The sequence below is a fragment of the Macrobrachium rosenbergii genome, chromosome 4, assembly GCF_040412425.1.
Source record: "Macrobrachium rosenbergii isolate ZJJX-2024 chromosome 4, ASM4041242v1, whole genome shotgun sequence".
NCBI classification, from domain to species: domain Eukaryota; kingdom Metazoa; phylum Arthropoda; class Malacostraca; order Decapoda; family Palaemonidae; genus Macrobrachium; species Macrobrachium rosenbergii.
The window spans coordinates 47918023-47935863 of record NC_089744.1 but is presented as its reverse complement, the minus strand read 5'-3'; the positions used below and the strand labels follow the sequence as shown (position 1 = coordinate 47935863).

General features: G+C 37.1%; 1 protein-coding gene across 5 annotated transcripts in view; it reads right to left on the bottom strand.

The window, feature by feature from the left end:
- Nucleotides 1–17841, bottom strand: part of thoc5 (THO complex 5) — a 319834-nt gene that overhangs the window by 183491 nt on the left and 118502 nt on the right. For all 5 annotated transcript variants that reach the window (XM_067096318.1, XM_067096325.1, XM_067096331.1 and 2 more), the window contains exons 10-11: nt 12088–12310; nt 2992–3167 (exon numbers count right to left, since the gene is read on the bottom strand). In XM_067096318.1, coding sequence (XP_066952419.1) covers nt 2992–3167; nt 12088–12310 — 399 coding nt within the window. The remainder of the gene's footprint in view (nt 1–2991; nt 3168–12087; nt 12311–17841) is intronic.

Below are 17841 nucleotides of genomic sequence, written 5' to 3'. Positions count from 1 at the left end.
AAAACAAAAACAGAATGAAGAGTCAGGATTACGAGTGAGTATTCTGCATTGATTTTATATTTAGTTTTATATTTATTACAAGTTTTTATATATCTGTATTATTGGTGTTTTGTATATTATTTCGTTTTATGCAAAAAAAAAGTTTTTCACCTGCATTCCTTTTAGTTATGTATTCATACCAAAGTAAAAAACAATATATTATATATATATATATTATATATTTGGATCTTTTTGGGTAAGCAAAAAATCTAACATTCTAGTGATATTCAATAATTTACCTTCATTTTGCAACAAACGGGAAGTCTCTAGCACAATATTTTGATTTATGGTGAATTTTTGAAAAAATCTTTTTCCTTCCCTCCGCGCGCAGGAAATCCGCTGAAAATGTCAGCATTTCTTGAGTCACCTTGTCGTAATTTTCGCGCTGTTTTATATTATTCATTACATAAAGTGTTATACATCAAAATGTGTGCAATTTCATGTAGAATGCAACAAAAATTTATCATGGTTGTAGCTTTTATCAGTTTTGAAATATTTTCATATAAATCACGATAACTGACAAAATTTTAACCTTCGGTCAACTTTGACTTGACCGTAATGGTCGAAAAATGCAATTGTAAGCCAAAATTCTTACATTCTAGTACCATTCAATCCTTTACCTTCATTTTGCTACAAACAGAAAGTCTCTAGCACAATATTTCGATTTATGGTGAATTTTTAAAAAAAACTTTTTTCCTTCCCTCCGAGTGCGGGAAATCTGCTGAAAATGTCAGCATTTCTTGAGTCACCTTGTCGTAATTTTCGTGCCGTTTTATATTATTCGTTAAATAAAGTGTTATACATCAAAATGTGCGCAATTTCACGTAGAATACAACAAAAAAATAAATCATGGTTTTAGCTTTTAACAGTTTTGAAATATTTTCATATAAATCAGGATAACTGACACAATTTTAACCTTTGGTCAACTTTGACTCGACCGAAATGGTCGAAAAACGCAATTGTAAGCCAAAACTCTTACACTCTGGTAACAATCAATCCTTTACCTCCATTTTGCAACAAACGGAAAGTCTCTGGCACAATATTCCGATTTATGGTGAATTTTTGAAAAAACTTTTTCCTTCCCTCCGCGCGCACGAACTCTGCTGAAAATCCTAGCATTTCTTGAGTCACCTTGTCGAAATTTTTTAGCCGTTTTATATTATTCGTTACATAAAGTGTTATACATCAAAATGTGCAAAATTTCATGTAGAATACAACAAAAAATAAATCATGGTTTTAGCTTTTAATAGTTTTGAAATATTTTCATATAAATCAGGATAACTGACAAAATTTTAACTTTCGGTCAACTTTGACTCGACTGAAATGGTCGAAAAACGCAATTGTAAGCCAAAATTCTTAAATTCTCGTAACAATCAATCCTTTACCTTCATTTTGCAATAAACGGAAAGTCTCTAGCACAATATTTCGATTTATGGTGAATTTTTTAAAATAACTTTTTCCTTCCCTCCGCGCGCGCAAACTCCGCTGAAAATCTTAGCATTTCTTGAGTCACCTTGTCATAATTTTTTCGCCGTTTTACATTAGGTGTTACATAAAGTGTTATATATTAAAATGTGTGCAATTCCATGTAGATTACAACAAAAAATAAATCATGGTTGTAGCTTTTATCAGTTTTCAAATATTTTCATATAAATCACGATAAATAGAAAAAAAACCGACCTTCGGTCAACTTTAACTCGACCGAATGGTAAAAAAATGCAATTATAAGCTAAAAAACTTACAGTCTAGTAATATTCAATCAATTTCCTTCATTTTGAAACAAACGGGAAGTCTCTAGCACAATATTTTGATTTATGGTGAATTTTGAGGGAAAAAAAAAAAAAATTTTTTTTTACGTCCGTGCGTTACAAATTCATGCATCATTTTGTGATAATATTTTCTCTGTGCTGCTTTGATCGTTTTACAATCTGTCATATACCAAAATCATCACAATTTAGTGTACAATACAACAAAAAAAAAATAACTCATTAGCTTGAACCGTTTTGCTTACAGCGCGATTTGTATACAATTATATATAAAATTTTTTTTTGCGCTGTCATATATTCCAATATTTATATATGATAATGATATTTTTTTTTTCATTTCTGATGGTTGCATACTAAACTTCAGGCAATGACAAAAAAAGGCGCCAAAAATGAACTCTTAATGTTAAAAACTAAGCGTGCTGTGATTTTTTGAAAAAAAAAAAACTTTTTTCCCGCTTCGGCGCTCACTCCCGAACGCCGCCGGCATACGACAGACACTTTCGTAAATATAGGCTCGGCGTTAGAGGGTTAAAGTGTTTTAAGATGATAGTTTAAGGTATATTTGGTGTTTGAACTATTAAAATAGGCAGTTATAAACATTTTTAGAGGGGGGATTGTCAAGTATTTATGGACTTTAGCTATTCGCAGGTGGTTGTGGTCCCTATCCCCCTTGAATACTGGGGGGGGGTGACTATATTCATAACTGAAGGTATCCCCCCGCCCATGACTATATTCATAAATGAAGGTATCAAAACCTTCTTAAAAGAAATTGGATTATAGCAATGGGCAGTACGAGAACAAAAGTATTTGATGAAAAAGGAATGACAATCTACTGCAGCAGAGATGGGAGGACACTACTGGAATGTATTAGTTACCTCCTACAAACTGCACTACAATGTAAACTGCAAGAATGACTCCATGATGATAATTCAGGTAGTGAGTGCACAGGAAAAAAATATAGGCAGAACACATAAAACATTTTACCCAATGAAGGCAAATGCTTACATTATAACATGGCCAATGATGGTGTTACAGATATCTCAACATTGAACATACTGTATTCACAACCTTATAACAGCCTGTGCAATGATCTATTTGGATTAAGAAACTTGCATAAAAAACATTATATCAGCACTAAACTTTACCTTTATTTACAATTGCATGTACATGTCATGAAACAAAATACCTGGTTGAAGTAGCACTCTCTAGGTTTAATAACTGATTGTGCAAGGCTAATCTTGCTTGTAGTCGACGCCTAATTGCTGAAATTGTATTAGGCATGTGTTCAGCACTATCCTGCCAAACAACAGCTTCACTATCTACACGATGGCTTGAAGCATATGGGCCGTTGGCAGTTCCTGACTGTAAAAAATATATGACACAGATTGTATATTCAAGTTTTAATAAAGTTTTGAAAGAACATAATCATCAAGAAAACATAATACAAAAATACAAACATTCACTAAAACAAGAAAAAGCATATGTGCAAACTACATACATAAACAAAAATAAAATATATATCATTGTTTGCCCCAGATAAAGGTAAAGGCATTATCCCATTGGACAGGGATCTCTACATCCTTTCTAGCATTATAAAATTTAAGGAGATTGAACATTAAGAACTACAAACAAGATTGATCATAACCTCCAACAGTAACTTCACAGTCATGAGATTTTATGTGGTCAAACATATACTTCTCCTTACAGTACTGGGTCTTCTTTTAGTTTTCTTTAAACGTATAACTCTCCTTACAGTACTTGCTCTTCTTTCGGTTTTCTTTATGGGTTACCCAAAATCCTTGGGGGAAATTTCCTTGTACTTCCAAATTAGCTTACTACAGCTCACCAATTTTACCTTGGCCAAATTTTAAGTCCCCCTACTCAATTCCCTAACAACTATTTAATATATGTTACAGAATTCTTCTCAATTTATCCATTAGATTTTAAAGCAACACCAGTCATTTTATGGTCGGTCACAACATACCCTCAACGTTCACAGAACCTCTCACCAAAAACTATAGATAAGATAATTAATTCATTATTTCTCACTCTTCCATTGTGTGAACCAGCCTACCTGGGAGTGATCGGAACTATGAGGGGCAGAAGAGGAAGGTAAACTTTGCTATGAAAGTGTAGGTTCATATCCTAGGATATGAACCTACACTCCCCATAGATGGTTTGTCGGGTCTCTCCACCACCTCAGGTCCTCCCTGATCACCTCCATTAGCTCAATGATCAGAGACAGGGCCTTGCCCGATCTCTTCCAGGTTACCTTCAACTGCCACTGAAGGGATCTGATGTGTGCCCTGCCCCTGGAGACCAGCCTCTCTAAGGAGACAAAATGTCTGAGAAGGGCCTGCTGCTGCTTCACTGGTTGCTGGGCCTTACCTTACACACCTTAAAGTTTGTTCGGGTTGCCCCGGGTCCCTCAGTGTGAGGCATCTTTGATGTCTACCAGAGAATTGCTAATGCATCATCTGGTATATTTTGTATCTTCCAATCTTGGATGGTCTGGAATGCAACTTAGATATGTGTCGAGCTTATTCTTAAACACATCTACGCTCACTCCTGATATGTTCCTCAGATGAGCTGGTAATGCATTGAATAATCGCTGTATTATTGATGCTGGTGCATAGTGGATTAATGTCCTGTGTGCTTTCCTTAGTTTTCCTGATATAATTTTGGGCACTATTAATCTACCTCTGCTTGCTCTTTCTGATTTTTTAGCTCCATGATGTTTTCGGTAATTCCTTCTATCTGTTTCCATGCCTGTATTATCATGTAGCGTTCTCTTTTCCTTTCGAGACTATATAATTTTAAGAATTGCAGTTTTTCCCAGTAGTCAAGGTCCTTACCTTCTTCTATTCTAGCTGTAAAGGACCTTTGTACACTCTCTATTTGTGCAATATCCTTTTGGTAGTGTGGGTACCATATTATATTACAATATTCAAGTGGACTACGTACATATGTTTTATAAAGCATAATCATGTGTTCGGCTTTTCTTGTTTTGAAGTGCCAGAACAACATTCCCATCTTTGCTTTGCATTTTGTCAATAGTATTGCTATTTGATCATTGCATACCATATTCCTATTCAGCATCACACCAAGGTCTTTTAACTGCTTCCTTATTTGTGATTGTCTCGTTATTAGGTCCCTTATATGCATATAGCATTCCTTCTTTATCACCATAGTTTATTGATTCAAATTTATCAGAGTTAAATACCATCCTATTTACCTCTGCCCATTCATATATTTTGTTTAGGTCCCTTTGTAGCGAGTTCCTATCTTCATCACAAGTGATTTCTCTACTTATTCTTGTGTCAACGGCGAAACTTCTCACTACCAAGTCCTTAACATTACTGTCTATGTCTGCAATCATAATAACAAACAGCAATAACACCGTACCTTGTGGCACACCAGATATTACCTTAGCTTCATCCGATTTCTCATCGTTTGCAATCACTATCTGTTTTCTGTTATTCAAAAATCTTCCTACTTTGTCCATAATATTATGTTTTCTAATTTTTTTCGCTAATATATTATGGTCTACCTTGTCAAAAGCTTTTGCAAAGTCTAGGTAAACCACATCTGTATCTTTTTCGTTTATCATATTTTTATATGTTTTCATGGTGAGCTAACAGTTGGGTTTGTATACTTTTTCCGGACACAAAACCATGTTGTCCTATACTAAACAAACTTTTTCATTAAATGATTCATTATATTTTTCTTCATTACCCTTATATACACTTTCATAATATGTGATGTTACACTCACAGGCCTATAATTACTTGCCTCTAGTCTTGATCCACTTTCGAAAGTAGGGGTAATATATGCTAATTTATGTTCATCATAAATCTTGCCTGTATCTACACTTTGTCTTAATAATATTGCGAGCAGCTTTGCGATAGAATGAACTACTTCCTTTACCAAATGGCAGGGATGCCGTCTGGTCTGGCTGCTGATCCATTTTTCATTTCATTAATAGCCTGCACAATATCGGCTTCATTAATATCTATGTCCGATAAATATTCACTATTATCATCTCTTATTTTTGTATCATTATCTTCATTGTCAATTCTAGGTGTAAATTCTCTCATATCTTTCTGCTAATATGTTGCATATTTCCTTTTTTTCATTCGTTAATCGCCCTTCAATTCTTAAAGGGCCTATTTCTACTCTTCTTTTATTCATCTTTTTGCATATGAATAAAATATTTTGGGGTTTTGCTTGATATTTTTTAGGGTCTTTTCTTCTGAATAAAATATTTTGGGGTTTTGCTTGATATTTTTTAGGGTCTTTTCTTCTAAGTCCCATTTTTCATTTTCTTTTGATTGTATAATCTTTTGTTCTGCATTTTCTATCTTACTTTTTAGTTCCGTCACTTTCCATGCATTCTTTTCTTTTGCAAGACCTTTTTTCCACTTTCTGATTTTCTGGAACAAGATCCTTCTGTCTCTTGCTATGCGTGACTGATGTTTACTTTTCTTCTTCGGTTTATATTTTTCCACTATTTCCTCTAATATTTTATATAAAATATCCGTATTTAACTGTACATTATCACTTACGAATATGTTTTCCCAGTCTTTGTTTAATTCTTCATTTGTTTCTGACCATTTTATATTCTTACTGTAGAAATTGTATTTTCCATATCCTTCCCATTTTTTCGTCTCTTGCTTATCTCTGTTTTCATGTGCTTTGGAACGGACGGTTAATTCTATGACCTCGTTCATAAATAATAGGTCTAAAATATTATCCTTTCTTGTTGGCAGGTGATTTATTTGCTGAATGTTATGTTCTAGTAGCATATCTAATAGTTTTTCAAATTGCCTCTTATCTTCTGCACTACTATTACTCTCTTTCTTATATGTATAAATACAACCACAGTCTCCTATTCGTTCTTTTCATTCCACGAAAGGAAAGTTAAAGTCTCCGGATAGGAGTCCAGTCCAGTCTTTGCGATTTCTACATATATCATCCAATTTGTCAATTACTATGTAAAACTCTTTAGTATTAGGGGTCTGTATATTACGATGTTCGCTAATTTTTCAGATTCAAATTCTACCGCTATTAATTCACAATCTGTGTTACTATATTTCTCACAGACTTTTCCTTGACTGACGTCTCTCCCATATATCGCGGTTCCCCCTTGATTCCTATTTTTTCTATCTGATCTATAAGTTGGAAACCCTTTATCTGATCATCATTACCAGTCTCTTGGGAATACCAGGTTTCACTTATATTCATTTTTATTTTTTCATTTTGGGTTAGTTCTTCTAAGAACTCTACCTTTCTTTTTGAGTTACTCGAAACTAAACCCTGCGCATTCCTCGCTATGATGGTTTGCGTGTTATCTCCATTATCTAATGTGGGTAATAATAAGGATTTTCTCATGTCTCTTTCCTGTTCTGATATGTTGTTCTTTTCTTCATTTCCAGAAATTCGTACATTAAAAAATCCAACTTTTCCATTATATTTGATCTTCCATCTTCATATCTATTCATTTTGTACATATAACTGCATTTATCTCCATATCTACACTATCCCCTAGCATCATAGATACATGGCTTGTTCCTTGCACTATGTCTAGGTGCTGATGCCTCATATCGTGGTGCTGACATTTCGTAACGTGCTGTTGGCTTGCTTTTTTCCTTCATCACATGTTCTTTGTTCCTTTTTTTAATTGATTCATTTTACCTTGATTTTTTATATGTATTTGATTTTGAGTTTTATTCTTCATGGCTACAGGATGCATATACCTACATTTTTTTTATTAAACCTACATCCATTTCCTTCTCTCCAGTCTTTACATATTTTTGGATGTAAATCGCTGCATTCCTCCTCATAGCCGTCTAGATATGCACATTTGCCACAGATCTCGTAACTGTGAGGAAGGGGTCAGAGATCCTCATCAGATTGGCTTACCTCTCATTTGACAGGTATGCTCTTACTGCCATGTTGATTCGCATCCCTGGGTACTTGATGGTAAAGAAGTTCACTATCACCCCCAACTCCCTGCACAGTGCCAGATTCTCATCCTTGCCCCACTCTGCTTTTGTCTCACACAAAGCCAGGATCAACCAATCACCCAAGAAGTGCCACAGCCTGATCCTTCTCGCATGTGCCCAAGGTGACACTAGCTGGAAGACCTGAGTGAATACTTGTGGTTGGGGCTGTCACCAGCCCAAAGCAGAGGGCCCTGAACTGATGTCTCCTCCCTGGAGACAAACTGCAGGTATTTCCTAGAGGTTGAGTGGATAGGGATGTGCAGGTAGGCATCTTGCAGGTCTATTGACACCATGTAGTCATTCCCCTTGATCGATACCAATACCAACGGGGGCATCTCCATGGTGAAGGACATTTGTTTTAAGTAGAGGCTCAGTGCTGACAGATCTATCACTGACTGCCATCCCACCCAATGCCTTCTCCACCAGGAAGAGATGGCTGTAGAATCCTGATGAACTGTCCTTTACTGCCTCCACCATCCTGTTCAGTAGCATGGCTTCTATCTGCTGGTTCAAGTCCCTCCCCTTGGACATGTCGTTCATGTAGGAAGGGAATGCAATCAGTGTTTGGGACAGAGGAAATTCTGAAGGGGAGCCTGTACAACTTTTGAAGTATCAGTACTGTCCACTCCCCACTCCTGTCCCATGCTGCTGCTAAAACAACCACTTGCTACACAGACATCAGCCTCCCATGTGACAGCTTAGTGTGTACTTCTGCTAATCAACCACTTGCTCCCCCAACACAACCCCCCTCTTGTGTGTGTGTGAGAGAGAGAGAGAGAGAGAGAGAGAGAGAGAGAGAGAGAGAGAGAGAGAGAGAGAGAGAGTGTGTGTACGTGCGAGCATCACCTCACGCCTCCCCTATTGAATGTTCTACAGAGATGTCCATGAGATGGTTGGAATAAGGGCAAAACGACTGGTTGAAGTACTCCCCACAGGTCCCATCGGTCCCAGCTGTCTGAACCTGGGTTGCAGCCAGGCAAACCTGGCAGAGTAGGAGGCTCTGCTCTGGATGGGAGGCCTGCCTCCTGATCCTCTGGATACTGAAGTGGTTAAGAGACATTGCCTGGGAGAAGAGAGTACCCCTGGAGTCCTCTCCCCTGTTGTCAACTGCTTGAGAGACCAGATCCTGTGGGAAATAATGGGGAGAGTTCACCACAGGGCCATTTCTAAGGCTTAGCTAGCTCTACAGGGAGATCTGCTTCAAGATAACCAGGAGGATGGACTCCTTCCACTTGAGGATCAGGTTAGCCCAAGTGTGTCCTACTTGTCTGATGATGTACAAGAGGGTTTTCCCTGAAAGGCCTATGTAGCTCCTGATGATGGGCCACATCTCTGGTGGGATGGCATCCTTGATATCCTTGAGTCATGCCCCCTGGCATCTGTCCAGCCAGGAGATGGCTCTTAAAGCCCTAGTTAACATCACCTTTAAGTTCCCCACCTTCAAGCTGTTCATACACACTCCAAGCTGCCAAAACCATCCCAACAGAATGTTGTTAGCCAACATGTAGATGCTCGAGTCCAAAGATCTAGAGATGGTGAAGGTGTGTTTGGGGATGAAGAGGCTTCGCTGTGGAGGATGCGAAGCAGTTCTCTGTTCCTGCTACCACACAATTCAGCTTCTTAATAAAATCCTCAATCAAGGAGGACCAGGGCAGATGAACCGACAGTCTCACTTCCGGAGGGTTCACCACTGCTAGTTCCACATAAAAGAGCAAGGAGGGGTCTTTGGGGGGCAGAGATAGGGGGTTCTGCCAGCCCCAGACGCTGCCATAACTGCATCACAAATTCAACGAATCCCTTCTCCTCCTCTGGAACCTACGAGACTTCCTCCAGTTCCTCCTGCTCTTGGCTCTCTCTTGCTGTCTCTATCGTTCTGTCCTCTCCGCAGGAGGAGGCCACAGAGCTGCTACTGGACAAAGATCTCAGTGCTGTCCAGCTGGTACTTGCAGCTTTGAAGCTCCTACCTTTGTTCTGGTCTGTGGGTTGCTTCTCTGGTAGGACCCACAGGGATGATCTCTCTACTCTGTCTTGGAGAGGCAGGGAGCAGAGCAGGACAAGTCTCTACCCTGCCTGTCATGAGATGAACTTCACCCATTGAGCAGAAGAGTTACTATGTGACGACAAGACACTGTAAACAAGACATGGCTGCTAGCTCTCAACCTGCGTCTCATCCTTGATCTGCTCTGCTGCTGCTTTGGCAAGATGTACTTCTGGTTTCCCTGCAGGCTTACCTGTCCCTACAATGACAAGAGGTCAATCACAAAGCAGAGGAAACTTATCAGTACTGGGGAACAAGAACCTTCCAACCTTTAATATTTCAAATGGGGGAGGGTGGTCTGCAGAATCTGCCCTTGACCTCTTCTTACTGGTTTCCCTATTCCCCCTATCCAATCTGAGGAAGGGAGGAGGAAAGGCCGGAAGAATGGGAAGACACTTTGTCATTCTTGGTTTCCAAGTAATGGAAGACGATGATAGGGGCACTCTGCATGCTCCCTGACGACCCCTGCAGAAGTGATTGTCCACCTTTCACCTAGAAATTTAGCACTTTCTGAATTATGTCTCCTTCAATGGGTTCTTCTGCTGGTGCTGAAGGGGCAGAAGAAGAAGGATCTACTGGAGGCATCCCTGAGAAGGTGGTCTTGGTGATGGCAGAACTGTCGGAGGGCATAAGAAAGGGTTGAGTTACCTCCCTGGAGGAGCTGCCCTTCTTATGACACCTTTCCTCATACAAAGACCAATAGGGTGATGGCCACTCCACACACTCATCACATATGGCGCCTCTAGTGCACCCTCCCCAAAACACGAAATATGGACAAGAATGAAGGTCTACCATTATTGGGGACATGAATTTATTACAGGGTTTGCCCATGCAGATTCTATGTTGAATTCATGTTTCATGTCCTCCAAATTAGCCATGATAAACAAAGGAGGCGGCTCACACACACACAGGCGACACACCACAATCGAACACAAAGGAGGTCAGCCATGTGACTCACGAAGCACAGAGAAAACACAGACAAGGTCTGCCCTTCATAGCAAAAAACAGCACTATTACTTCAATAACACACACTGGGCTACTGGAGGTACAAAGAATGCTGGGAGGGCAACGACCCTACAGAAAATGTGTAACAAGGCCATGAACACACAAAATGACAATCTCAGAGAAAACAAAAAATAAATGCAATAACTGTAAGTGCCAATGTGAATGCGAACAAAATGGGAGAGCAAGGCCTGCTAAGGTCACAAGTAACTCATGGGCCTGCTCGATAGGATTTTGTTTTACTTGTTGTGTCTGTGACAGCTGAAGTGAGCTCACGCGAGAATCTCCATTTCTGAAAGCATAGGTTTGTATCCCTTCCAGAACAATTACTTGAAGCCAAGAAGGAAGGTGTGAAGCTGAGACTGAAAGTAGGATAATAGCAGCTTTGGAGAAATGGAAGAAGATGGCAAGGGGTAATCTGTAATAGATGAATGCTAATAAACTGAAAATAATGATCTGCACTGCAATCAAACCAACGATGATGTATGGTTCAGAAATATGGTTATTAAGGAGGAACAGAAATTGCAGCAGACAGAAATGAAAATGCCGAGGTGGATTTTCAGGATCTTGCTGCAAGAGAGGCTGGAAAATGATGAAATTAGAAGTGCTGGGGTAGTACAGATTACTGATTGAGTAAGGGAGTCTGATTGAGATGTTATGGGTATGTAGTGTGGAAGGAATGAGGAGGACTTAGGTGGAACTTATTGGGGTAGAAGGTCAAGAGGGAGGCAAAGGATTAGGTGGAGTGATAAAGTGACGTAGGATTAGGAGATGCATCATAGCAACCAACCCTTTAGCATAGGGATGAAACTGAGAATTAAGAAAAAATGCTTACATTTCCTTTCATTGCATGTTATACTGAAAATAACATGCAATTTCTTCAAAAACATTCATTGCGATTCTTTTTCGAATTACGTTACTCTTAAAAATCCAATCAATATTGAAACATAAATTTCCATTCTATTAACTTTAGCAAGCAAAACTGATGCATTTACAAGATTCTCATTTACATTTTTCACTTTAATAAAGACTGGCCTATTCAGTATGTAAAATATTCCTATGCAGTACTTGTTTTTAATTAACCATGGAAAAATAACAGCCAAATTCATGAAATGAGACAATCATAATATAATCACATTCTTCATTTGGTGCTCTCCTTTACATACATCTGAATGCTTTCTTAATGAACTGTTTAACTAAACATTTCAAACAACAAAATCACCTTGATAAAACTTACATCCTGTGAATCTTCACCATCCAAAGCATGCAGATCAGCATTCGCAAATGACAAGCCAGCTAAAGTCTGAGCCCACTTATATGGACGTCCCGTCATTCCCAAGTGTTCACTTAAGTACACCTGAGAGCGATTTAATTGATAAAAGTTTGCTGGATTTGGAGAGTTTATCCCAAGATCATCGGGGAAGAGACAGTTCAGCAGTGTGTCACCACTTATAACATCACTGAAAGAAAAGTGTGGGGCAAAATTAGCTATTGCTTGCTGACAAATATCAATGTTCTGTGGACATTCCATGATATCCAAATTATAGGTTTTAATATGGCTCAACTGTATTTCACCGCAAGAGGGCAGTGAATCTTTAATGTGCTATTTAATGGTGCATGCAGCAGCTTTTAATACGACCTGCCACTAGCAAGGTTTTACTTAAAATGACTGATGAAAAGTGGTACAGCGAGCAGAGTATACATGCTAAAAACACTTTTTAAATGCTTAAAAATAATTCTGGAAAAATAATAATACTTAATGTCATCATTATCAATGTTCAACATCAGAATTCAACACAGAGGTTTGATGTAAAACATTCTTCTATATTGTGCACTATCTACTACATTTACACTTCCTTTAGGCCTTCATCTAAGTTTTCTAGGATTTCCTACTAGTCTTTGTCCTACTATTTTAACTAATAGTGCCTCTCCCGCTTCCACTGCATAACCAAATCTTCTCAATTAATTTGAGATGGTCTGAGCAGAATTCAAAAAATCTATCAAGGTTCTCACTTCTTAAGGCTTTTCTATTTATTAAATCTTATCTGAACCCAAAAAAGGGTTAAGATTCATATTACTTTCCAGCCCAATTCTCCTAATGATGAAATGAGAGATAGTGCAAAACGAGTACCAGATGAGTTTATGTGGTATGAGGGTTGCACTGCATCTAAAGTAGATTAACGGAGATTAAAACTTTCCATAGTACTTCTCAGCTCAGCTGCACACACCCAGATCCTAACAAATCCTCAGGTTAGTTGGACAGCCTCAAAATCCAACCCTTCACAACATTCATTTTCTTCTGTTAAATCTCCATCTGTCAGTTAGCCACAATTTACTCACAAAAGGTCCCAACTTACTTCAAACTTCTAGGTCTGGACAGTGAAAATGTTGAATTGCTCTAACATCCCTAGCTAAACCCATAAAAGCATATTGGTGAAGGGTAAAGAGAAAAGCTGCTTCTGTTTTTGTGACATGCCTTCTCTTCTTCATTCATGTACAACAATCATTGTCTAGTTTGCATAATAAAAGAATAACAAAAAAAATTAAACTAAATGGAACTTTCTCTCAAAACCCATTGTTTGTTGAAAAAATCGTATCTCGAATATAGCCTAGCCTACACTAGGGTAATCAGTACCATCTATACTGTACATAGATGGTAACCTAGCCTACACTACACAGTATACTCTATACATATATGGTATAGCAATTATTAGTGTCAACTATTTCTGCAGGTTCAATGCAGACTGACTTATGATCATTCAGTATAAAGAGAAATTGAATAACAAAAGGCTTAGCCTACACTATGGTATATCGTATACATATACGGTAGACTAGTCTACATTATATTGTACTCTACATTCACATATTAACATGGTATTATACAAACATCACCTTAACGAATGTGCATCTTTTCCATGGATCTTTTAAAAAGTTATGCTTTACTACACTGTATCCAATAATATTGTATATATTTTCATAATGCTTTAGTATTATAAATTGCAATCAATGTTTTGGTTTGGAAATCGATTACGCGGTAAGTTTATTTCACTGCATTTAACTCAGTTCAGAGTGCTTTTCTTGCTTCTAGTTAGCGTAAATGAATCTCTAGATACGTATTTAAATATAATTTAAATACGTCTTGCTGTGAAATTAATTTAGCTTTTTTTTTCGTTAATACATGACTCTGGCAGCTGGCTGTTTGGGGGCATGTTTGTTTTGTGTAAAAAAAATCAAGATTCCGTTTGCTGTTTTCTATTGATTTCATCATAATACGACCTTTACTTATTTATCTTTTATCGACATGAAAACAGCAGTAATATGTGTTCTTTCATGCCCAGTAATTTTTATTAAAATACTCTCTCTCCAATTTTATTTAAGGTAGAGTTTCATCCATGTTGCCAATGCACAATAATTTATAGTCATTAGCAGCTTGAACATTGTTTTCTCGGCTTCAGCTACAACTTGCAGCTCAAATTCAGCAGTATATTTCCCTGCCGATCTTTTCTCCAAAGCGAATAAGGGTATAACGTAAAAATATATCAGTCCTATACTACTTAACGTCATTTGTAACACAACTACGGTTATTGTTTAACTGTACGACGATTGAAATACAAGCAAAACAGTTGTTATCCGATTCAATTATTAGCAAAACAACGCATTTACGCAAGTATAACGTTACTAACAATACTTTTATCATTCTCTTTTACTTTTTTAACTAGAGGATGGAATAAAGAGATGGAGGAAAATAAGTTGGTCTAATGTAAGTTGGTCTCTCTCGCTGTCTGATTGTATGCTGCTGCCTCACCTGCGTGAAATTCAAAAATATTTTCTAAATATTGTCATAACGGTATTAATTGCTAACCCCATCACAAAATTTAATTATCGTAAGGAGAATTATCATAAGTTGAGCACTACCTGTACAGTAATCATTCGATTATCCAATTTCATGCTACCTGATGCTCGACATTATCTAGACATAAACAGACCTCAGGGACTAGATATATATACAGGAAGTCCCTAGTTAACGACAGTCTCGACCTATGCTGTGTCGTCATGGAGAGAGAGAGAGAGAGAGAGAGAGAGAGAGAGAGAGAGAGAGAGAGAGAGAGAGAGAGAGAGAGAGAGAGAGAAAGGGGTGTGTGTGAACTGAGTTATGTTTACATCAGTACAACAATTACAAATGACAAAACAGTTTTTTGTACAGTACATATTATGAAATTATTTTTTTGTATAAAAAATTTAGTCATGAAAATAAAGTGAAACTACAGTAATTAGTGACTATTGCTCCACAAAAACATCACCACTGTTGAGAGAGAGAGAGAGAGAGAGAGAGAGAGAGAGAGAGAGAGAGAGAGAGAGAGAGAGAGAGGATGAGAGAGAGGAGAGAGAGAGTAATCAATCACACAGCTTGTAGCTAGGATGCTTTGTGTATGTACTAACACTAGTGTATGAGTTGTCTTTTTGCTCTCTCTCTCTCTCTCTCTCTCTCTCTCTCTCTCTCTCTCTCTCTCTCTCTCTCACTGACATAAGTGAGAGATTTTTTTTATGCATTTGTAACATGTATGTTTATTTGTTTTGTATAGTTTCATAGATAAACATGATGTTACTTTGTCATTCATTTCTTCATATTTTCCATGCTATAATTACAACTTTTTGCATTTCAATAAACATGTAATCTATGTGGGCATACAGTACCCATATGATTTATGTATCTTAAACTTATCATTATTTCTTATAATGTATAGTATTGGTGTTTGAACTATTAAAATAGGCAGTGAACTATTAAAATAGTTAGTTACAAGCATTTTAGTCTAAGATATACAGGGTATGATAAAAAAAGATTTACTAATTTTCCAATATTAATGTAAACACAGCAAAATATCAATCCATTAAGGAAAATATGGTAAATTAGCACAATTCTTTGCTTTTCCCAATATTTACTGTTACAAAGTCTCCCACTTAGAGGGAGGGATGTAGGACTAACTAGCAATCATCTTGACATACTGATGTGAGGTTCTCTCTCTCTCTCTCTCTCTCTCTCTCTCTATCTCTCTCTCTCTCTCTCTCTCTCTATATATATATATATATATATATATATATATATATATATATATATATATATATATATATATATATATATATATATATATATATATATATATATATATATATATATCTCTCTCTCTCTATATATATATATATATATATATATATATATATATATATATATATATATATATATATATATATATATATATATATATATATATATATATATATATATATATATATTAACTTTATCACATACACAATTGTTCTGTGCATTAGTAGAATTACCAAAAGGACCTCATTCAAACTGGATGGTATCTAACGGAGTTTTTTATTCAGAAAAAGTTGCAAGCTTTCTTGGACAAACAGTCCACATTATCAAGTATCCATACAATGAGCAGACGCGTAGTCCGGCTGTATTTATATCTGTGTGCTGGGTACTTTTAATCCTATAATCGCCTAGCTCCTCCTGTGTGACCCCACCCCCTCGTGACCTTGGTCTTTCTCTGATCCCTCCTTCCAGGTGTCCGTTTTCCGTATGCGTTCTCTTGCGTTTTTCTTCGTTTCCTTGCTACTGTGGAGTACACGATTTTTCTAGATATGCTGTCTTCAAAGCCGTTTCGGTGTTCCTGACATCGTGTTGTTGGCGCAAGTTAAGAAGGCGTTCTCTACAACCAGTCTAGATGTTTTGTTGGTGTTCCTGTACAGAAAACTCATATTTTCCCAGTCTATTCTGTGATCATTTTCCCAACAGTGTTTGGCAACTGCCGACGTCTGATTATAATGCCTTATGTTCTGCAGATGTTGTTTGCTTCGCTCTTTACACGATTTGCCAGTTTACTTATTTTTATATTTTCGTTCGTAACCCAAAAACTATGAAAGTCAGGCGAATTAATTATTTTTTATGAGAAAGCCAAAAAATTCTCTAAATATCAACATATAAAACAATGGAAAACGAATAAGTCCAGCTGGTGAAAAAATTGATAGAAAAGAGGGTAAGAAACAGAGCGCTCTGCCCGGCCTATGGTGAGAATTATCGCTAGAAAAAATTTTTTTTTGAAGAGCCCTATCTCGGTTATTTTTAATAGAAATTACTTTGTAAATATACAAAAATATAGAGGAAAGGTTGAGGAATAAAGTGAGAGTCAAGAAAAATGGCTTTGGTAATGGCAACAGTTTCATTTTGACATTGTAAGTTGACCGAAACAAAAAAATGTTACCATTGTCAACATTATTGTTTGTAGCTCAAAAACTATAACAGTTAGGCGAATGAATTATTTTTTATGAGAAAGCCAACAAAATTGTCTAAATATCGACATATAAAAGAATGAAAAATGAATAAGTCCAGTTGGTGAAAAATTTGATAGAAAAGAGGGTAAGATACAGAGCGCGTTGCCCGGCATACGGTGAGAATTATCGCTAGAAAATTTTTTTTTGAAGAGCCCTAGCTCGGATATTTTTCATAGAAATTACTTTGTAAATATACGAAAATGCAGAGGAAAGGTTGAGGAATAATGTGAGAGTCAAGAAAAATGGCTTTGGTAACGGCAACAGTTTCATTTTGACGCTATAAGTTGATCGAAATGAAAATAAGTTACCGCTGTCAACATTATCGTTTGTAGCTCAAAAGCTATAACAGTTAGGTGAATGAATTATTTTTTATGAGAAAGCCATCAAAATTCTCTAAATATCGATATATATAACAATGAAAAATGAGATTCAGAGCCCTGCCTAAAATCCAGACGTCTCTTATGTGATGCACTAACACGTTTTCCGCTAGTTTTACCGTAAAAACTTTGTGAAAGCATGTTGGAAACTGTTCTCTATTGACGTCACCGTAAGTAAACAACCACACGTGTTTACCCTAGCTCGCACACATGGTCTCTGACAGAGAAGTGTGGCCTGCCGGGCCTGTGTGGGCAGGATCAGGTGATGTCATTGT